The 23,125-nt window shown below is 36.0% G+C and overlaps 1 protein-coding gene across 1 annotated transcript in view; it reads left to right on the forward strand.

Annotated features, from left to right (window-relative positions):
• Odad2 (outer dynein arm docking complex subunit 2) overlaps window positions 1-23,125 on the forward strand; it is a 155,791-nt gene that overhangs the window by 20,661 nt on the left and 112,005 nt on the right. The window contains exons 7-9 of the mRNA XM_076831974.1: window positions 1,389-1,579; window positions 3,320-3,412; window positions 3,982-4,129. Of these exons, the coding sequence (XP_076688089.1) occupies window positions 1,389-1,579; window positions 3,320-3,412; window positions 3,982-4,129 (432 nt within the window). The remainder of the gene's footprint in view (window positions 1-1,388; window positions 1,580-3,319; window positions 3,413-3,981; window positions 4,130-23,125) is intronic.

Below are 23,125 nucleotides of genomic sequence, written 5' to 3' on the forward strand. Positions count from 1 at the left end.
TTTACTTTTTTGTTCATTGTTTTCTTTGTCCCATCTGTTCTTGTTCTTTTTCCTTTTTTTTTTCTGCCTCTTTTCAATTAGTTTAGCTTCAGAAAATGACTCCATTTCTTTATGCTATTCACTTATCAGTTATATTTCTTTTTGAAAGTTTCTAAATAGCTGCCCTAGGGTCTGTAAAATGTATATCTTTAATTTTCACGTTTGTTTGTTTTTTTAAGTATTTATTTTTTTGTTAGTTGGACACAATACCTTTATTTTGTTTATTTATTTTTATGTGGTGCTGAGGATCGATCCCAGGGCCTCACATGTGGGAGGCGGGTGCTCTTCCGCTGATCTACAACCTCAGCCCCTTCATGTTTGTTTTTAAGTAATATTATATGATTTCAAATAGTTTAAGAAACTTAGAGTAGTGTTCCTTGAAAGCTTCTCCCCATCCTCTATGTTATTGTTGTACTTTTTTTTTTATCTGCTGTAAACCTCTCAAAACATTGTTATTTTGACTTTAATAGTCAATTAGTAATGATTAAAAATTACACACAAGCCTTTTGTATGTCTTTTTACTGTTTCTGAAACTTTTCATTTCTTTGTTTCTGTCTGGTTTGATGAAAACATGGATCTCTACAAAGAAATGTGTAGACTTGTAGCACAAGTCTTCAGAATTTTCTGTTTTTGTTTTTCTGTGAAAGTCTTTATTTTGATTTCATTTTTCAAAAAAAAAATCTTTTTGACTCAAAGTAGAATCTTTAGGATTGACAGTTTTTTTTTTTTTTGTTGTTGTTGTTTTTCTTTTATTTCTAGTACTTTGAGGATATCACTGTCTTTTGACTTTCATCATTTCTCATGAGAATTCTCTTAAAATTCTTATGCCTTTTCTTCTGTATGATGCTTCCTTTGAGCTGGGCATGGTGGTGACTCTAGTTTCAGCTACTCCAGAAGCTGAGGCAAAAGGATCTCAAGTTCAAGGCCAACCTCAACTCCAATTAAAAAATAAAGAGGGCTTTAAATGTAGCTCAGTGGTAGAGCACCCCTTGGGTTCAATTCCCAGTACTGAAAAAATAAATAAATAAAAATAAAGATACTCTCTTCACCCTTGGTTTAAGCAATTCACACATGACACATGCCAATCATATAGGGATTGAATTTATTTTTTTCTAGAGATGGGAGGAATATGTTGGTCCAATCCTGCTATTGTATCTGTATGTGCTGCAGCAGAAGAGCAAGTTTAAAAACAACACATCACTGTCTACCTAGCTCCAATAGGGGCCTTGGTTGTGAAGTTGCATCTGAAAATTCCTTTCTAGGATTTATCACCAGGGTTAATCTTCAGATGGTGCTAGGTAATTCAGAAGTGATAACATTGTAAAAGTTATTTTTAATTTTTTATAAAGGAATTTACATTCAATGAAGAACAAAAAAATCCTATTGAGGAAAAACAGATCAAGGAAAAAGAAGCTGTCTCTGGCAAAGTTATCACTAGTTCAGACAGACCGAAGAAGAATGAAATCAGTTTTGTGAAGACTCATATGGCCAAGAGATTGGAGCCAAGCTTAAATTGGAGAACCAAAGTTGATTTTAAAATGTATGTAGACATTTGTATATGGGTTTTCTCATACTTCTTTAGTCACCACTTATTTATCTAGTTTCTTCAGAACTTTGTTTCTTGGTACAAAAATACAAAGAGATACTTTTACATCCTTCTATGATACAAGTTGGTTTCTTTCTGCTCCTCTTTCTATTCCAAGTGCAAAGATTTGATAGATACAGGGTTCATGGTTGGAGCACTGTGAATGGATGGGAAGAACATAGTCCATGTTCATGTAGATAGTGAGTTGGGACAAATAACCATGGAAAGGATGATAAAATATGTGGAGAAATATCATAGAAAATATAAACATAGTGGTAGGGCCCTGATTAACTAATATGGGGTTAAGTAGAGAAACCTTCAGGATGACTAAGGTCTTTTCTATAAACAATTCTCATCTTATAAAAAGACTAGAGTCTCAAAAATATTAACAGGCCTATGTAAAGTTGACACTGTATTGATGAATGAATGAAATAAATAAAATTAGTTCCATTTGGGACCTCTTATAAATAGTTGCCAAAGAGCTAGTGCTTCTTAAATGCTGAGACAGTCAAAAGCTTTGTGTCAGTCAGCTTTCTCTCACTATAACAAAATGCCTGATATAATAACTTATGAAGAGAAAAGTTTGTTTTGACTCTTGATTTTAAAGGTTTCAGTCCATGATCAGTAAACCAAAAGCTTTTAGGCCTCAAGTGGAGGTGTCAGATGTCATTGGTGGGGAGCAAGTAGTAAAACAAAACCACTTACTTCAAGGCCAGGAAGCAAAAGAGAGAAAGAGAAGGTGACTGAATTTTCACAATCCACTATGAGGATGTGTTCCCAGTGACCTAAAGACCTCCCACTAGGCCCCACCTCTTCAAGATTCTACGACCTTCCAATAGGATGCCTTAGGGACCAATCTTTTAAACACATGAGACTTTGGAGAACATGTAAGGTCCAAACTATAGCAAGCACATTTTAGATTTAGCCAACAGCTTACAAATTTTAGTCTATATTTAATGTTCTATGCTGTCCCATGATTAAGAACTGGCTCCTGGTTGGTCACACCAGTACCCTGACTGGTAGGGATTCTTATAACTACAGGGTGATTCTTTTTGGAAGTAAATCCATAACTATTGGGAAGGATAAGCCCTATGGAAAGAGGAGACATATTTGCTCATCTGATTCTCATCAATTTTGTTGAATTTGTGTTTCTACTTGAAAGAGTAAGTTTGAGAATGAAAAAATGTATAGGTAATTCTGTTAACTGGAAAGTGAGTTTTCCAGTGCTACTTTTATCAGATGCTTATTCTTTCAGTTATGAATTTACTTAAGTATTTAGTGAGAACAGAGTTTGTGTTAAGGAGTGTGCTAAACTTGGGAATACCTGGAAAACCAGGTTCAGGCTCTGTTATAGCATTAGGTGGAGAAAAATAAGAAGCCACAGGCAACTCTAATTGAGAGCAGTAAGTACCTATAAAAGGCAAGGGTTGGAGGACTTATACAATGATAGCAACCTAGTGTGAAGATCTGTTAGAGTACAAAGAAGTACTGGACTGAAAGTTTCTTCAGTATATAAAATGTGTGGCTCTGTTTGAAAAACAAAAGGGACGTCAGGTGAGGTTGGAAATCATCATTCTCTGTCTCAGGAACACCCATCATTTGGGTGCGTGAAAATGATGGATCATTTCTATATGATTCTTGCAACCTTTATTTCTTATTTTTTAGCATAAAGTAATAAAGCTCTCTTTTTTTCAGACACAAAAGTTCAGCAAAAGATAGCCAAGAGGAAAAACATGGAAAACTTGAAAAGCAAAGACCATCTCTTTCACATGGAAAAGTACAGCTTCAGTATGTTCTGATGGCATGACCAGCTCTTTAAAGCCACCCTCCCATACTGGGCTAGTTAGCATGATAATTAGAGGCTTTTTTTTTTTTTTTGAGGGGGGTACTAGGGATTAAACCAGGGTGCATAACCACTAAGCTATATTCCCAGCCTTTTTTTATCTTGAGATAGGGTCCCTAAGTTGCTTATGGCCTTGCTAAGTTGCAGAGGTTGACTCTGAAATTGAAATAATTTACCTGTTGAAGGATATTTTTGTTGTTTTTAGTTTTGAGCTATTAAAAATAAAGTTTCTATGAACAATCATACACAGGATTGCCTGTAATATTTTTGGATGCATCTCTTTGTATAGCTTTTTTGCATGATCACTGTAGGTAGTTTGTTATATAAACATAACATCACGATTCACTGGTGTTGACCTTTCCAAATTTGAGTGAAATGGAGAAACTTTTCTCTTTTCTAAGAAATCACAGAAGGTATTGGTACATCTGTTACTTATATGCATGTTCCTAAAATGTTATCATTCTAACCAAGTTGATGTTCTGGCTTATATGTATGGATTTTTTGTTGTTCTTAGTAAGAGTGTCGATAAGATTGAAGAAACTATTAGTGAGAGCTCTTCGGAAAGTGAAGAAGATGAAGAACAACCTGATCATCGTCAGGAAGCAAATGCAGATTTGCCTTCAGAATATTGGCAAATTCAGAAGCTGGTGAAATATTTAAAGGTAAGAAATACTTTTTTTTGTACCATATTTACATAGTTCATTTTAAATACTGTCACCAAAATATATAGTCTGCATCTAAGTTTATTTTATGTTTCTTTCAAATAAGAAATTACCCATGTTGTTATTTAAGTGTGCATAGGAGAAGGTCTTATTTACCCCGAGGTTTCAAGATTAGTCCTAGGGAGCAGTCAGGTTGCCTGGTACCAGTTTTCTCTCCTGGTTGAGGAGTAGGGGCATGGCACATACAAGATTGTGATTTGCAGCCATTTTATGATTTGCAGTGTGAGGGGATAGAAAAGAGCGTGTTTTTCAAATCTGGGTTGAGTTTAAATTTTAAGCTGTCTCACTTACAAGAAGGGTGGCTGTTGAAAAGTTATGATTTTTGAGTCTTAATTTTCTTAAACCATGGGATTAAGTGAATGAAACCTGTACTGTAGAATTGAAAACATATTTGAAATATGTATCATGCTGTCTGATACATTGTAGGTGATAAAAATATGTATTGGCCTACTTCCATTTCTCTCTTAAGTCAGGTGATGTATGAAAATATTTTACACGACAACTGGCTCATGTAATGTATGTAAGTTCTTGAATGGAGGGTAGTGGCTTGACAAAAGTAGATTAGTATTCATTTCTGACTTTGAATAGCAGATATTGATTCTATCTAGGCCTTGTCTAAAGCTGGAGTCCAGAAGTACTTGTGGAAAAAACCATTTCAACTCACCTCATGTTTTTTTTCTGCTTTTACACATCTTTGGTCAAATCAGCCAAAGGCATTTTCCAGAAGCTTTGCATACTTAAAGGTATTTATGTGCCTGTTAGGCTGCAAAAGGATACTTTTCCAGGCTTTGAGGTGATTTCAAGGTGGCATATAAAATAGGCTGTGTGCATTTTTATGAAATTGACAAAGACCCTTTGCATGGATGCAGTATTACAGGCATGCATAAGAAAGCAGAAGGCGCTTCTGCCACAAAAACAATACATTCCTTCCCTCTGATGGACTCGGCTTTAACTGGAATTCCCAGCATTTCTCAGAAAACTGTTTTTCCTGAATCTTGAATCCCAAGAAGAATTAATAAGGAAATTGGGAAAATGGTAAAAATTATTCTAATTCCCCTTTGAGAATTCAAGTTTAATAATTATTATAAGGACATAACAGGCTCTAAGGAATCCACAGACCTTGTGGAAAACAAGAATAGAAAATGCTGATGGCAGAGAAAGGGTGATGGATGGTAAGCATTTCCAGGCACTGAGGCAGGAGTTAAGTGTGAGGAAAGAGTTATAATCATCAGCCGCCCCTGCTGGTGGCTGTTCTCATGCTCTAGATGTGCGTCTGCTGGTAATGTGAGTCTTCCCTGAGAAAATGAATATTAGTAAGTTTCTATACATATTGTATTTAATATAAATCCTATAAGTGGTGTTCCAAGAATAAGAAATTTTAGAAGCAAAATGAGTCCTCACATGTGACATTTGGACCTATGTTTCCAATTTCAACCTGTGATTCTATGCAGCCTTATTAATCTTGCTTGGAGGTGTCACTTTGTTTGAACATACCCAGTAATGTTGGCTGTCATTTTTCAGTGTTTGAATACTTGCATGTTTTATATATGTATATGTACTGATATATGTGTATGTATTACATATTTCGTTCTGAGTAATTTAACAGAAGAAATACAAAGAGAAGATGTGTATGTTGTGGTATACTCTACTGTGAAATGAGTAACATAATATAAATTAGCAAAAGCAATGCAGATTTCAATGACTCAATCAAAATCAAAGCAAACATATAGAATATTTTCATGTTTATGCCAGACTTCAAAATTTATTATTAAGCTATAGTAATCAAAATATCAAGATATCAGCATAAAAACAGACACAGTGACCAATGGAAAAGGAAAGACAGCCCAGTAATACACCTGAGCAAGTTGGTCAACGGATTTTTGATAAAGATGTTAAAAACACACAATGGAGAATAGATAGTCTCTTTCATAGCTGGTGCTGGGAAAACTGGATATGCACATGTAGGAGAATGAAATTAAACCCTATCTTATATCATATACAAAAATCAACTAAAATGAATTAAATATTTAAATATTAGGCTTGAAACTGTAAAACTATTAAAAAAGATAGTAGAAGTGGTCCAGAAAATGGTCTGGGCCAAGATTTCTTGAATATGATTTCAAGAATCCAATTTAAAAATGGGTAGACCTATACAGATATTTCTCAAAAGAAGGCATAGGAATAGTCAATAGATATGTGAAAAAATGCTTATCATTACTAATCATCAGGGATGATGAACATTAAAACCACAATGAGATATTCCCTCCTACCTGTTAGAAGGGCTATAATTTAAAAAGTTGAAATATAATAATTGGCTGCTGAGGGTGTAGAGAGAAGATACCCTCTGTGCACTGTTAGTGGGCATGTTCATTAATATAGTCACTATGAAAAAATATGAAAACTAAAAATAGAATTAGGGTATGGTAATTCCACTATTGGGTATATATATCCAAAGGAAATGAAATCAGTTATGTTGAAGAAATGTCTGCACTCTCACATTCACTACAGTACTGTTCATAATACCTAGATGTGGAGGCAACCTAAAGAAAATGTAAACACAGACAGTGGAATACCATTCAGCCTTTATAAAGGAGGAAATTCTGCCATGTGACAACATGGATGAACCTGGAGGATATTATGCTAAATGAAATAAGTCAGACACAGAAGGACAAATATGGCATGGTCTCATGTTGGAATCTAAAATAATTGAACTCATGAAAGTAGAGAGTAGGATAGTGATTACAGAGGCCAGGTGAGGGGGTGGGTGGGAGAAGAGAAGACCTTGATTATAGGGTACAGAATTTCAGTTGGACAGGAGCTTTAATATTCTATTAAACAGAATAGTAACTATGCTACATAATAATGTTCTTTTTTTTTTTGGTATTGGGAATTGAACTCAGAGACACTTTACCACTGAGCCACATCCCAGCCCTTTTCAGAGTCTGGATAAACTGCCAAGGCTGGGTTTGAACTTGAGAGCCTCCTGCTTCAGCCCCCTAAATTTCTGGGATTACAGGCATATACCTCTGTGCCCAACCTTTGTATATTTCAAAATTGCTAAAAAAGTAGATTTTAAATATTTTTGCTACAAAAATGACAAGTATATGAGGTGGTAGATTTGTTAATTGCTTAATTCAATTATTCCACAATATAAAGAGTTAAGAAAACATCACATTGTATCTCATGAATGTTTAATATACACGACTATTTATTAATTAAAATAAAAACATTAAAATGTTTTTTATATTTAAACAAGATGTAAGCATCAAGTAATGATCCCTTGATATATATAATATATGTGTGTGTGTGTGTGTGTGTAGTGTGTGTGTATGTGTGTGTGTAGTGTGTGTGTGGTGCTGGGGATCAAACCTAGGACCTTGTACATACTAGGTAAGTGCTTTATCACTGAGCAATAACCCCAGAGAACCCCAGCTTGAAATATCTTTTTTTAGTCTATAGACTATTATGAAACAAAGATCAAGACTATTGAATGAGAAGATTAATGTTTCATAATTTTATTTAAAGAATAACATTTTATAAATTTTAATATATTTATCATCTTTCAATTTTTAAGATAGTTTTTACATGGAATCTATTTTGTGTTAATTCTCCCCTTCTTTAGTGTTTTCTATTATCAAATATCATTATTAGGTAAAGGTCATTTTGCATATTATTATAATATGAAATTGTGTCACATGTTTCTATGCTTTGCATCTGGAATGTTCCCCAAGGGGCCATGTTTTAAAAGGCTGAGTCCCCAGCTAGGAACTATTGGGAGATGGTAAAACGCTTAAGAGGTATATTCTGTTAGGAGGTTGCCAGCGAGCATGACCTCAAAGAGAATTGTGAGGCCCTGGTCTCTTTTTCTAGCTCTTGCTCTGTAGCCATGAGGTGAGTGGTTTTGTTTTACTACATGCTCCTGCCCATGATGCACTGCCACAGGTTCAAAAGAATGGGGCCAACTAATCATGGACTGAAGCCATTGAAACTGTGAGCCAGAATAACCTTTTCTCTCTATAAGTTGATTATCTCAGGTATATCTTACAATAACAGAAAGCTGATTAGCACAGTATAGTGCTTAATAATGATAATAATAATAATAATAATAATAATAAATCCTGGTTTTATAAGATATATATATATATATATATATATATATATATATATATATATATATATATTTTTTTTTTTTTTTAAAGAAAACCTCTTTAAATTTTTGGCATGACTCTACCACTAAAAATGATTCACTCTTTATTATTATGGAAATAATTCACTATTATTATGCTCACTCATGATTACCTAAAAACATATAAGTAATATATTAGGAAAAATATGGAATAACTTATAATTTGGAGAATTCCTAAGAATTTCCAGGAATTCTTATTTTTTCTTCCTGAATCTTGAACATTTGTGTCTGTTGTAAATTTGGAAACACTAGGCAAGAGCCCCACTAGATTCGACACATGCTCCTGAAAATCATTTTACAGGCATCTTTGTACATAAACCATACAATTGAACAGTGGCCCAGTCCAACCTGTAGGATAGCAATGCCCAGCCTCAGTACATTCACTCCAGTGCCTCTACTCATTGACTGAGCCACAGAACTTCCCATGATTGCCTCTTATCAACCCTTCTTTAAAATGTTTTTGTTGGTGCACTACAGTTGTACATAATAGTGGGATTCATTGTGACATATTCATACATGCACATAACATAATTTGATCAAAACCATTTCCTAGTGCTTTCCCTTTTTCTCTCCTGTTCTCTCCCCCTCAATGCCTTTTCTCAACTCTACTGACTTTCCTCCTTTTTTAAAAAAAATGGTACATAATTCATAAAAGTGAGATTCACAGTGATATATTGGTACGTACACAAAGCATAATTTCATTCCCCAGTACCTATCTTTTCCCACTCTTTCTTCTTTTCCCTTGATTCCCTTTCTTTACCCTACTGTTGACTCTGCTCAACTCTTAAAGGGCATGTCACCTGGTAAAATTTGACAGCAGAGAACATTGCCACCATTACTCTGAGACGGGCATTTTGAGCTGGATAGGGTCATTGGGGCTCAGACATGGTCTTTTGGAAATATAATTCAAAGAATCTTTGATGCTTTTCTGAAGAGTCCTGGTCCATTGTCTTTATTTCATTAGTAAATGTGAATACTTAAAGGTGCAGAAACATAATATGGGCCAGGAGATGGAATAATGGAGTACGTTGAAGCATGATCTTTGATGTTGGAAAGATATTGGTTGAGTTGGAATTCTGCCACTTACTAACTTGGTGGCCTTGGGTAGATTGACCAGCCTCTTTAAGCTTCATTTTCCTCATTGGAGAAGATGGAAAAATAAAAGTTCTCATATGTTAGGGTTTTTATGAATATTAAATGAAATATAACACATGTAAAGTGCTTAGCACGAAGCCTTTAATAACCTGTTGGCAATCATAATTATGCCTGTTGCATATGGCCATTAATAAAGAAAATGTGTGATGTGGAGTCTTCTTGATTTGCCCCGGTGGCCCTCAATTTTTGCTTTAAGTTTTTTAGCAACCAATAAATGGAGGAAAATACAGTGAGTTCACATAGTGCGGGAAAGACTTACCATCCTTAAATATAAACAAATCAGTTGCCAGTAAGTGTAACAGATCCTGGTGCTAAGAGCTGAAAGAATTTTCTCCCTTAGTGAATGAGACAGGCACAGAGTAAGAGAGCAAAAACCATCCTTGACAATATCCACCGAGTGACCATGGTAAAGAGAGTTTCTCCTAATAGTCTAATTATTGAATAACTATCTTAAGCTATTCAACTATTTAGGATAAGTCCATATGGTATTGGGCCAAAAAGGGATGCACTATTTCTGTCCCAGAACAGCTAAGGAAAACATTTATTGATGAAGTGCTACTTAAGTTTGCACAAGTTATTCATCAATAAATCATGTGCAAATGTGATACTTTTGGCCAGACAGTAAATTGCTTGGAATTCTTATAGTTCCCACAGGTAAATATTCTTAACATAGCCAATAAAAGAAAAAGTATATCTACAAATGATTTCAAGTCTTTTGACACAGGTAAAATGATTTATATGAAGACACAAAAGGATATTAAAAGTCTCTGAAATGCAAAATTGAATGTCTCTAGGTAATCTCAAAATAAATACACATGACATTTTAATTTATAAAATTATGACTTCAATGTAGACTTCAACCAGCAGAAAAATGTTAATGTTGACCTGACTTTCTACTCAACCATTTTCCAAGCAGAGCAATGTCTGTGATTGTTCAAAAAAATTTGATGAGCTCATTAATACCCAAACAGGTCAATGAACTACAGCTTATTATTTATCCAGCACTATGAGCTCAGATCTTGGCACATAAGTAAAGGGAGTTCATGTTTAATTATTTGGCCTTGACATATGTTCACTTCAACTAGCAAAAGTTTTATATATGTGTATATTCTTTTTGTCTGAGCTTTTGGGACACAATTTAATTTTTCAATTAATGAAGACATTGCAGTTTTGCTTACTGACCTTCCAGCCTCTTTTATTCCCCATAGCTGATAATTGTAAATGAACTACTATATTCCTTCTTCAGCTCTCTTCCTATGAGACTTACATTCTGCCTTCTGTTATCACGATAGTTCAGGTTGTCTCTTATCAATTGTTCCTTGAGTAAAAAGACTTTCAAATTCATTTTTGTATCTTGCAAGGTATCTTGCTAACAAGTATAGGTTTGTCCTTTTACACTGTGTCCAGATGGTGCAGAGGAGGACCGGGCTCCTGAGAAGTGAGGCTTTGCAGATCTCTGTTTCTTGAGAGCAGTTCTTCCAGCCACTGAGCCAGGGCTGTTCCTTCTGCAGTGGTGTCCTTCCCCACTTGTCTTATGTCCTTTCCTCTTCCTGCTCCAGCGCCCTTTCTCCTTGGAGTTATAATATTTTATTGTGCATTTGGTAGCTTTATACAGATATTATTTTCTCCCCTGGCCAGGACTGCTTTAAAAGTCTAGGAAGTAAAAGATTGTGCTTTTGATTATTTCCAGTGATTGGAGGAGATGGTTTGTTCGTGTCTGTGCCCCACACTAGTTTTGTGAATCTCTAAAAATACAATGATTTTACTCATTTCTAAATAAGGTATGTAGAAGATCTCCTTTGTGGAAAAGGAGGAGAATTATAGGATATTTTATAAATTCATTTGAAAAATATTTATTTGTTTGAAAAAATTTGTGGATTTGTTAGTTACAAATATTATAAATTGATATAAGCAGGTAGACTTTGGTAAAGTGAAGTAAAATGTAGAAAGGTTGCCAATTATAAGGAGATCTGCATTTCAAGCACATTAGTGAAAGTATCCTTAGACTGAAGATTAATTACTGGACCAAAGGTTGAACGCCTATGAGACTCCATTTCCATGTGGATTGAAGGTAGATTGGGTATGGAATTTAATGCTATCAGGTCCAAAAGTCAAAGAGAAAGTTTGAGATGAGAGTAATGTCAAGAACACAGTTGGTCAGCTGTTAGGTAGTTTGGAGGAATCTCTGAGGCTTTGTTTTCCCTGTTGGCATGTCTAAGGCTGTCATTTGGGGATAACATATCTGTACCATCCTGGCTTCAGCTTTAGGCTCAGCTAGAGAAATGTTAGCAAGCAGGGTAGGAGCTCTTCACCCCTACTCTTGCAGGGCTTGATGCAGCTGGTCTCATTCCTGCATACCTGCTGTAATAATGGAGCAATCCAGAGTTAAATCCCAGGGCCGTTTCTCCATGTGTTCTTTCTCCCTGCAAGATGCCTGTTTTTGCACCTGGAATCTTGACCAGAGTCCAGCTGGCAGAGTGGGGGTAAGATGATGAAAGAATTGATTTAGAAGGCTGTGTCCAGCAGCAGGTGGTGTGCACAATGAATCTGGGTGGAAAAGGGACAGGAGGTCAATGACAAGAGGTCACATCGATAGAGAGAAAGGATGGTCACCACCACACATTTATCCTCTCTCCACCCATGATGGGTTGGTAAGGGGGAACCTCATTTGTTTATTCTATGTGATTAGATTAATAAAACACCACTATCTATTTCACCTGTTAAGTAAGCCAGGGAGCTTGCTCGCCATTCTTCTGTTCTGTTCTATATCCATAAATTCACAATTGCAGGCCATGAAAAATGAAGACGGCTGGCAGTCCCCCAGTTCTAGGGTCTAGCATTCCCCTTCAGAGTGACTTTTAAAAGACATCCACATCAGAAATCCCTCTAGACTGTAAGCTTCAAGAGAGGTGCCTGGGGATGCCTCCCTGGATGTTTTAGATTTTTCTCTCCAGAGGGGATTCTTGGCAGAGACATTTTTCAGACTTGAAAACATTTGTTAAAGATTGCTTTTGTGGGGCTCAGCTCCTTAATGATCTTACATGAACTGATTAAACACACACATGCAGGCACACATGCGCACACACCCTTAACTGGTTATAGAGTTCTTCTAAGTGGTAATTGGGAGTTAAATGATTTTTCATCACAGGAATTTGATGTACTTTGCAATCAATTACAGTTAATTAAATTCCATTCCCATTACTTGGGTTTTGGGTATGGAGTGGCAGGAGGTTTGATCCTTGTTTCATTGGTGGAAAAGCTGAAGCATACTTTGCTGCAGGCCACACAGAAGGCGGCTGCGGGCTGGGACTGTGTCCAGGCTTCTATCTTTATTGCCCGTTGCCTGGTTATTCTGACCCACTGTCAAGAAATTCAGGCCCCAGGAGGCCTGTAGTCCTTGCTATTGGACCTTACCATCTTCTCTCGTTTGCATTTCTTCATTCAAGTAAGAGACTAAATGGGGAGCCATCCTTATAAAGGGACTCAGAATTCATTTTTTGGAAGGCAGTACCAGATTGTGCACTTTTGCTAGGTTTTTACTTAAAGAGATGGAGAAGAATTGCAATAGTGCAGAATTATTTGTGCTGTAAAGGATCTTTAGAAAATGGAAACCAGCAGTCATTGTTTATGTACTCAAATCAACTCCAGTAGCTAGAAAAGGAAAACTAGCATGATTTTTTTCACAGAAACCTTTAAGTTAATACACATGTTGCTACATTGATGAGGATTAATTTTTTAAAAAAATAGGTCTCAGTGACAATGTAAAGTGTACCTTTTAAAAAATTACCTGTTAGAAATCATATTTCAGTTTCATCATCTAACAAAATTTCTACTTGGTAGAGTCTACGTTGCATGTTTTTCATAAATATTGTAGTTTGAGAAGTGAATGCATTTTAAGTATTTGGCTAACTTGAAAAATGTGTGTTATTTGTATGTTTAAAATCGTCCACAAAGAAGCATTTCATCCCATTATTTTTATTACAAAGGAGAAGGTGGAAATGAGGGAGAAGCTCTGCATCTCCAAAGGAGACCCTATACTCCATAAATTAGAAATAACTTCTTTAGTTTTTGAGTTTGAATCTCCCCTTGCCTCTTGTCAATCACAAACAAATGTGAAGAAAAAGCAGAGTAATTAGATGTGTTTGGTGATTCAATGCCACTGATTCTAACAGTTTCTACTACTAGTAATTAGCATTATATGACCACATCAATTTAACTACTAGAAACTACGATATCAAAAATCTTGGAACTGGGCTTTTACTCACTGGTTGAGTCTTGGCTTTTCACATGCCCAGGCCCTGAGTTCAATCCCCAACATTAAAACAAAACAAAACGAAACAAAACAAAACCAACAAAAAAGCTCTCAAGTGAGGTCCCTAGAATTTTTACTCATTTTCTAATTCATTCATTCTTCATATCTTTATCCATGAGCCCCTTACCATGAGCTAACCCAGCTAGGGCATAATTCCATGATACACATGTCCATCTAGTTATTCATAACATTTTTTGACTAGAAAGAATTTTGATGTAGTTTTATGTAATGATCTGAAAAAACCAATAGCTCTTTTAGGGGAATTTGTTGTCCCATGTTTTTGAAACAACACATTTATTTTTCCTTCCTCAGTGTTCTTTCCCAAAAAAAATTATTTTAAGAAAATTAAATAGATTGGAGGAAAGTGGCAGTGGCTAGTTTTTAGTTTTCAAGACGTGCAGGATTGCTTTGCTTTTTGTTTTAAAAATACAAACTCATGTCTTTTACGGAAGTTTTTATACTGAAGAACTTCTAAATGTATGGCTTAAGGATTTAAGAGGCACCGAAGTTGGGATAATTATTCTTCTATTTTATATCTGAATATATGTTTATTATAATCATTATTAGAAATGGCATATTTGTAGGAAAATTATGAAATTCCATGTCCCTTTCTGGTCCACTGGCCTTTGGGATTCCTGCTGGCCAAAGGCTGTGGCTCCTGTCTCAGCTTTGCTTTCTGGATGGGTGTGGCTGTCTGGCTGTGGCCCACTGATGTTTCTGTGACATGCAGGGTATAGCAGAAGCACATATTGGTTGAATAGTCCCTCACTTCCTTCTGGATCAAGCTCTTAAAATATTATATAAATACCACAGTAGTATGTGCTTATTGTAAAAACTCAAGCCATACAAAAAGAGTAAGTGTGAAAACTCCTTTCCAGATATTTCTGTTTATGTACATGGATATATATAATTTGTACACTTGAATGAATCATACCATTTCTCATTCTACATTAAGCTTTTTATATTTCATATTATGCCTTTGTAATCTTTCATATCTTCTTCAGTCCTTTTTAATTACTAGATAGTATTTCATTATAGGGCTGTACCATTACTTTATTTAACAATTGCTTTATTGATGACTTTTTTTTTTAACGGACACAATATATTTATTTGTTTATTTATTTATGTATGTATTTATTTTTATGTGGTACTGAGGATCAAATCCAGTGCTTCATACACGCAAGGATGCAAGGCAAGCACTCTACCACTAAGCCACAACCCTAGGCCTATAGATGACTGTTTTTTTTTTTTTTTTAATTGATGACTTTTTAAAGTTGTCTCAAATCAACTACAACCAAACCACAGCAAATATTTTTAGGTATTCTTTGGATATGTATGCTGTTTCTGTAGGATGGTGTTTTAGTCAGCCTTTTTACTACTGTGACCAAAAGACCTGACAAGAACAATTAGAGGAAGGAAAGTTTATTTTTGTCTCATATCCTCAGAGGTCTCAGTTCAAAGACTGTTGTCTTCATTCCTCTGGGCCTGAGATGAGGCAGAACATCATGGTGGAAACGTATGGCAGAGGAAAACAGCTCAAGACTTGGCAGCAGGAAGCAGATAGTGAGCGAGCTCCCCTTATCCCAAATTATAAATCCCATAGGCACGCCCCCAATGACCCACCTCCTCTAGACACACCCACCTGCCTACAATTACCATCTAGTTAATTCCTATCAGAGGATTAAAGTACTGATTAGATTAAGGATTTCATAACCTAAGCATTTCACTTCTGAACTTTTTTGCATTGTCTCACACGTGAGCTTTTGGGGGACACCTAATATTTAAACCATAACAGATGGATACTCTAAAATGGAGTTGTTTGGGCCAAAGAGAATATAAATTTAAATTTTTGATAACTCTTATGGGGAATTATTCGAAGGGTATGATGTTTCATTTATGCAAAATGAACTAGTTGTAAAGAGCTGCTGTACAAAATGATACCTGTAATAAACAATATATATTATGCACTTGATCTCATGTTAAATGTTTTTACCTCAACAAAGGCAGGTGTACAAGGAAACTTTCTTTAGGTGATAGATGTTTATTACCTTGATTGTGGTAGTTCATGGAAGTTTGCATATGTCAAAACTCATCAAATTGTATAAAACACGTGCAGCTTTCTGCATATCAATTACACCTCAATAAAGCTGCTTTTAAAAAAGAAAGAAAGTGTAGACACTAAACTTGAAAAGTCTTGCTATAAATTTATTTTTCATTTAAAGGGTAATAATGAAGAGTAATAAACCAAACAAGTTTGGTTTACATAAAAGAAATTTTGATAGCTCTTTACAAATGTCAGTAATATACCAATGGGTTTCAACTTTGGACACAGAATGAAATCAGCTAGGGCTCTTAAAAGTAAAAACAAAGACTCTGATTCCCAGATACCGTTAATAGAAATTTTGATTGAACTGGTCTGGAGTCTAGATAATGATAGTCTTTAAAATCTTTCCAAGTTTTTTTCCTTAAAATCATACATCTATGATTAGAATCTTTTGCTACAAATTCTCACTAATTTTCAGTCTTTTTGATGTTTATTTTGTCCAATTCTAGTGGGGGAAAAACACGTCTTGAATTTGCATGTTCCTGATTACTAGTGAGGTTGATACATTTTTTTCATATGTCAAATAGTCATCATATTTTATCCTTTGCCCATTTTTCTGTGTGACTATTTTTAACAGTGAATATCAGCCCTTGGGTTGTTGTCTTAGTTGCAGATATTTTCTGTCAGTTTGTGACATGCCTTTTTATCTACAGTTTTGTGTATTAATGAACATCAACTATTTTCTTCATGGCTTATGGATTTTGCAACTTAGGAGTTAGGAAAGCTTTTCTGAAGCCACAGCAAGAGGAAAAAACTATTTTTTTCCATTTCCTTCTAGTAGTTATACAGCTTTTATTAAAAAAAAAAAAAGTGTTCAGATTCTGAATTCAATTGGAATTCACTTTATGTGTAGTGTGAGTTATCTAACTTCATTTTTTTCTCCCCGGAAGGACAGTGAATGGTGCCAGCACAGATTATTGATTCATCCACTTTTCCCTCCAGGGCTCTCAGATGCTACTGTTACCAAGCCCTGCGGTTTCACTCCTGAGAGTTTGCTCTGGGCTTTTCTCTGTTGCTTCCATTTACTTGAAGGTTCCCATGCCAGTTTCATTGCTGTTTGTATTTGAATATTTGGTAGATGAGAGAGTTAAAGACTTCAAACTAATTTTCTATAGTTTTCAATCTTGATCATTTTTAGAATTCATTGAGAATCAAGTTAAAAACAAAAGTGAAAAAAAAATCCTGTTGGGATTTTGGTTGGTTTGCATGAATTTATAAATTATTTTTGGATAAATTGTAATTTTGACAGCATCAAGTTATTCTATTTAGGAAAATGGCATGACTGTTGATTTAGCTTTTTATGTACTTTGCTAAAATGTTATAGCCTTTCCCTATATATATCTACAGCATTTCTTGTAAGATTTACTCATAGATATTTTGTTATTGTTATTTTCCTAATACTGGTATGGGAACTTTTAACCAGTATCCATTTCTGCTTATTATTCTTAGGATATGGATAGTTACTCATTTTTAAATGTTAACCTTGTATCTGGCCATTTTACTGAATCATTTTTATTAATTATCATAATTATTCAGCTCATTCTTCTGAATATTTTTTAGGAAGACAGTTACATTTACTACAGATTTTCCTCAATGCAGTCACTAGGATGTTCCAGTAAATTTTCAATTCTGTTCATGTTCCTGGTTATTGAAAAATAATGTATATGGAATCCTTGCATTGTTCCTTACCCATTTCTTATAAAAATTTTTAGCAAGCTTGTAAGAAAGATGACAGACAACCTGTCTACTTTCTTCATGGACATGCACACATACACACTTTTTTTTTTCTTCTGGAAACTGTATTTTGTCTTTTTCCTTAGGATTCTGTTGAGTTTTAGGTTTATGAGTGTTGGATTGTCAGTATAAAATAGGTTGCAAATAAACAGAAGGCAAAGCAATGTATTTTACTACTTAGATTCACATGGTTATATGCACTCATCTGAGTACTTTTTACCATTTCTCATTCTGGGAGAAGAATAGTCTCTCTAAGCCAACCTCTGTGCTGGGCACCGGGCCGTCTGTCATCATTAATGAACAGTCATTGGCAGGGGTTCACTTTTCTTGCTCTGAGTGGCATGTTTTGGAGGAAAAAATGCTGAGAACGTTCAAAGCCAGCTGGCTGGCTGGCTGTAGGATGGCTGTGTGGCTTTGCCAGGTCTCACCCTCTGCTTCTTGATTACAGATGGTGGGGGATGGGACCGAAGGACATTCTGGTTCCAATCATGCCTCTGCTTGCCCTCTTGTCTTATTGTGCTCTCAATAAGTTCAAATGGCAATGTGCAGGTATGCTGCCCATGAGAGTTTCAGTGACTAGCTTACAGTGTCCTTTCGTAAGCAAAGAAAAAAAGAAGGAAAATAAAAATAAAAACCTTCATTTCAAAAGTTCCTTTATGGTGCTTGATGAGTCACTTCAACCTCCTACTCCAAGTTATCCTCTTCTCTCAATTTCTGCAGTAATCTGAATGGTCTCCACACGTCTACACTTAACATCTTCCAGCCAGGACCCTCTGTAGCTGAACTGATCTTTTAAAAATGTTATTGGCCCATGCCAGCCAGTTTTGAGTTAAAGATTAACATTCTCCACCCAGCCCAAGCAGCTACTGATACCCACCTCATTTTTTAGAAATCTCATTTTATACCAGTCTCCCACTCAGGCCTTGGCAATATTGGCCTTCTTGAGTCTTAGCTTAACCATGCTCACATCACTGCAGGGCTTTTGTGCATACCATTTACTCACACGTCCCCTCCTCCCCTCCTCTCCTAGCAGGGGACTGCCCCTACCCTTGATGTCCAAACAGCTAAGACAGTATTTCCCCATGATGCCCTGGGTTGGGTTGAATTTCTGTATTCTGGGCTTCCTTAGCTCCAGACTCATCTCCCTTGTAGCGTTTTTCAGACTTATGAACTTTTCATTTATTAAGGTGGGCTTTAAAAAGTTAGAATCTTTCTCTCCACTCAAATGTAAACTCTGTGAAGACAAGAACCATGTTCATTTTGTTTATTGGTATGTCTGGCATCAGGCTTGGCCTGTAACACATTTGTTGAATGAAAGAGTACAAGTGGCTTATTTCGAATTCAGTACGTTGTTCATCTTGAAATAGGCTTAGTAAAACCTTATTTCTTCCTTATTGACAGTAATTTTCAAAAACATTATTTAGAAAAATATCTTAAATTCATCTTATCTTTCAAAAAGAGATTTTAAGTGAGAGAAGGCAACAGTCAATCTCTGCACGTTTGAAACCTGTTTGTGACAATGGACAAAAGCCTGCTGGTCCTAAGAAGGGAATGTGAGTGAACTCTGCAGAAGATGGGAGCTGGGATGTCTGAGGAGAAGCAGGAGCAGGAAGACAACTAGCAAAAGAATTGCATTAATTTCAGAAATGGAAAAGTTTATTGGAAGCATTTTTCAAAACCCTTCAGAAGCTAGTAAAATAATATTTTACTATGCTTTCTCAAGCTCTTAAAACTTCACAAATGCAATGCGTGATAAAATGTGAAAATAAGTATTGGCAACTAATTATATTCTCGGGGGAGATTTAATTGAAAAGGGAGCATATTTGCGCTATTTCTCCGCAGCTTGATGTTTATGGCATCTGGACAAAGTAGGACGAACATTTGAAAATCCTGACATAACTGGTATTTAAAGAATAGCAATTGGCTAACATTTGTGGCTCTGTATGTTGAATATTTTGGCTCCCGTCTTCTGGTATTCATTCTGAAAGATTTATAATCCTTTAGGGAGTGTGGTCAGTGACAAGAGTAGAACTAAATCCTGAAATGTGGAAAAACTAACTTTTCCTAATATAAAACTGTTCTAAAAAAATCCCTCAAGCTTATGAATATGTTTCCAGATTTTCAGAAAAAGCCGATTTACAAAATTTTTTTTTTCTATGAGGATCTCACTTCTTAATGACAAATGTAAATAGTTTTTTTGACCTCAAAATCTCCTTGAAATAGATATTTCAGAGAAATAGAAATTCTTACCTTTGGACATCAGCTGCAATGAGGTGACTTTTAAAAAAATGTATGTGATTGGTTATAGGGTAAAAAATGAAATAAAGCTCAGAAATAGAAATAGTCCAGACAACAAAAATTGAAAACTTGAAATAAGAAACAAAGATTTTGCTGAGTGCATAAGCAGAAAATTGCTACCAAAGTAAATATTATAAAGCAAGAATAACAGTCAAGAGAATCCTTGATCATGCACAACTGAGAATATCCAGATGATGCTTTCTTCTCTGAAAAAGTCTTGGGATGGGAGAAGGCTCTGGGTTTGACTGAAGCATGACAGGCTGCCCCAGGTCTCTGTTTGCTTCCTACTCATGCTCAAGACCAGAATGTTGTGCCCAAGGATCTCGCTCTCTCCCAAGCTCTGAGTTTGGATTTTCAAACTCTTAATAAAGGAGCCCAGCTGAATTCCTTCTGAAACCCCCCAGGGAATTTTCTGCCTCCTTTTAACCATTTAAATTGGAGAAAGAGCCTTGTTGAAATAATCCTTTTTTTCCTTACTTTTTTTGCTTATTCTTTTTGTGTCATTTCATTTTCGTTAATTAATTATGTGCATTCTACTTTAAGGTTTACAAAATATTAGACTTTGTTTTTCAATCAAAGAAAAGAAAAACACTGCGTGTGTTCTTCTCATACCCCCAAATAAGGGAGTTAGTAACTTGATTAATAGCGGATTTATTATTTTATATTTTAAAACCAACTGTGGAAAATGGTGTTGGTGACATTTTTCTTGATAGTAAGAAGAAAGACACTAAAAGCTATAAAAGGCAACTTATTTTAAATGTAAATAATAAAAGTTAAGGTTCTTGTTATTTTAAACTCAATCTTAAATATAAGGACAAGCCTGGTTTACCCATAGGGAGAATAAGTATGAAAAATAGACATTGTTCATGACATCGCCTCAGGACATGTGTTCATAACATTTCTAGAGAAGTGGAAGGAATTTTCTTAAAAGGAGTCAGAAAAAGGCTGAAGTCTAAACCTTTCCTTCTTTTTTTTTTTTGGTTCTGATGTTGAGCCAGGGCACTCTACCTTTAGCTGCATTCTCAGCATTTTTTCTTTTCTTTGTTTGTTTTGTTTTGTTTTATATTGTTTTGTTTGTTTTGAGACGGAGTCTTGCTAAATTGTCAAGGCTGGTGTTGAACTTATGATCCTCCCCACTCAGCCTCTCAAGTTGCTGGGATTACAGGATGTACCATCACACCCAGGTCCTTCATTGTATGCCCTGTAATAATCCCATTTCAGTTTCTTATTTTAGCAGTAATATATTGTATTGAATTTGCAAGAATATTTGCATATGGGGCCTGGGATGTGGCTCAAGCGGTAGCTCGCTCACCTGGCAAGCGTGCGCCCGGGTTCAATCCTCAGCACCACATACAAAGATGTTGTGTCCCCCGAAAACTAAAAATAAATAAATAAATATTAAAATTCTCTCTCTCTCTCTCTCTCTCTCTCTCTCTATCTCTATCTCTCTTTAAAAAATAAGAATATTTGCATATGTGTGCATGTGTGACTTAAAGGAAGAAGGGATTTGGCAGTCTCTAAGTAATTTCTATTTTCTTTGCTAAGCCATATATATAAATACAAATATATATATACACACACACATATACATACATATATGTAATCAACTTTTAAAACTTTCTATGATACATTTTAAAATACTAACAAGTAAGAAATTATATAATATAGAGAACTACATATTTCAATATATAAGTATATAATGTTTATGTATTTTCTCCATATGTCAGCCCATTTTCTGATGCTTTAAGAGAATATGGCTGGGTGATGTGGCACACACATGTAATCCTAGTGGCTCGGAAGGTTGAGGCAGGAGGATCAAAGCCAGCCTCAGCAAAAGCGAGGTGCTAAGCAACTAGTGAGACCCTGTCCCTAATTAAAAAACAAAATAGGGTTGGGGATGTGGCTCAGTGGATGAGTGCCTCTGAGTTCAATCAGTACCCTCCCCTCCACCAAAAACAAAGAGAGAGAGAGAGAGAGAGAGAGAGAGAGAGAGAGAGAGAGAGAGAATATGAAGATGGGGTAACTTATAAAGAAAAGATATTTATCTCTCACAGTTCTAAGGAGTCTGGGAAGTCCAATATCAAGGGCTGGCATCTGGTGAGGGCCTTCTTGCTGTTTGAGCCTCGAATGGCAGACTACATCAATCACATGGCAAGAGGGCATGTATGAGAGAAAGAGAGCAAGAGAGAGAACTCTTTTATAACAAAGCCACTCCTGGGAAGCTTAATCCACTCTGGATAGTGGAATCGATCCTTTTGTGGAGGCAGAGGGCCCTCATGACTCAATCGTTTCTAACACCAAGATAATGGCAACTCCATTTTAACAGAGTTTAGGAGGGAGCATTCAAATCATGGATGAATATTATGTGATGGCAACATTAAATGAAATGAAAACAGATAATTCAAAGGTATTTTCCTTTCAAAAAAAAAAGAGGGATTTTGGACCATTGGTATTGTTTTGAAGCATGAACCCAAAGCTGTCTTTTATGAGCATCTTTTATAAAAATAGTTTCTTAGCAACAGAAATGCAGCTTTTGTGTCTTACCAGTCATGTTGGTGCTTGTGCTGGAACTTAAATTAGCCAGTCTCAGTGGCAGTAGGAGTGGCATGCATTAGGCCATGTTCTTCAGGTTTTCAAAGCGGTAATGACCAGTGGACCTTCCTTGAGATTCTTGTAGTGAATTCTGATTTTAATTTCCTGGCAGGTCTGTTTGACAATCATTAAAAATGTTTAGTCTCTCAGATTAGTTTTAATTAAAAGAATAGCTCACCACTAGTCTTCACATGTGGTGATGAGTCAGTGGACGTCCACTCCATCGGTTCTCTGTGTTGGGCCAGCAGGTCGCTCACAGGCTTTCTTTTCCCCCTTCATCCTGCCCCTCCCACCCATCTGCAGGTCTTACTGGAACTGCTTCCTCCTTCCCCACAGGCCTCACTCTCCTCCTTTAGGTCCCGTCTCAGTTGCTCTGCTGCCTTCCACACCTTTCTCCAGACTTTCTGTTCCCTGTACACCTAGGCAGGGAAAAAACATGCCACGTGCTTTCCTGCCACATGAGTCACCCAGAAGACTTCTGTGACCTCAGAAGGAGTAGGAACTTCTCCCCACCAACGGGCAACCAATCCTGCAGCAGCAAGCACCAGATGGATG

The sequence above is a fragment of the Callospermophilus lateralis genome, chromosome 13 (genome assembly GCF_048772815.1).
Source record: "Callospermophilus lateralis isolate mCalLat2 chromosome 13, mCalLat2.hap1, whole genome shotgun sequence".
Lineage (NCBI taxonomy): Eukaryota > Metazoa > Chordata > Mammalia > Rodentia > Sciuridae > Callospermophilus > Callospermophilus lateralis.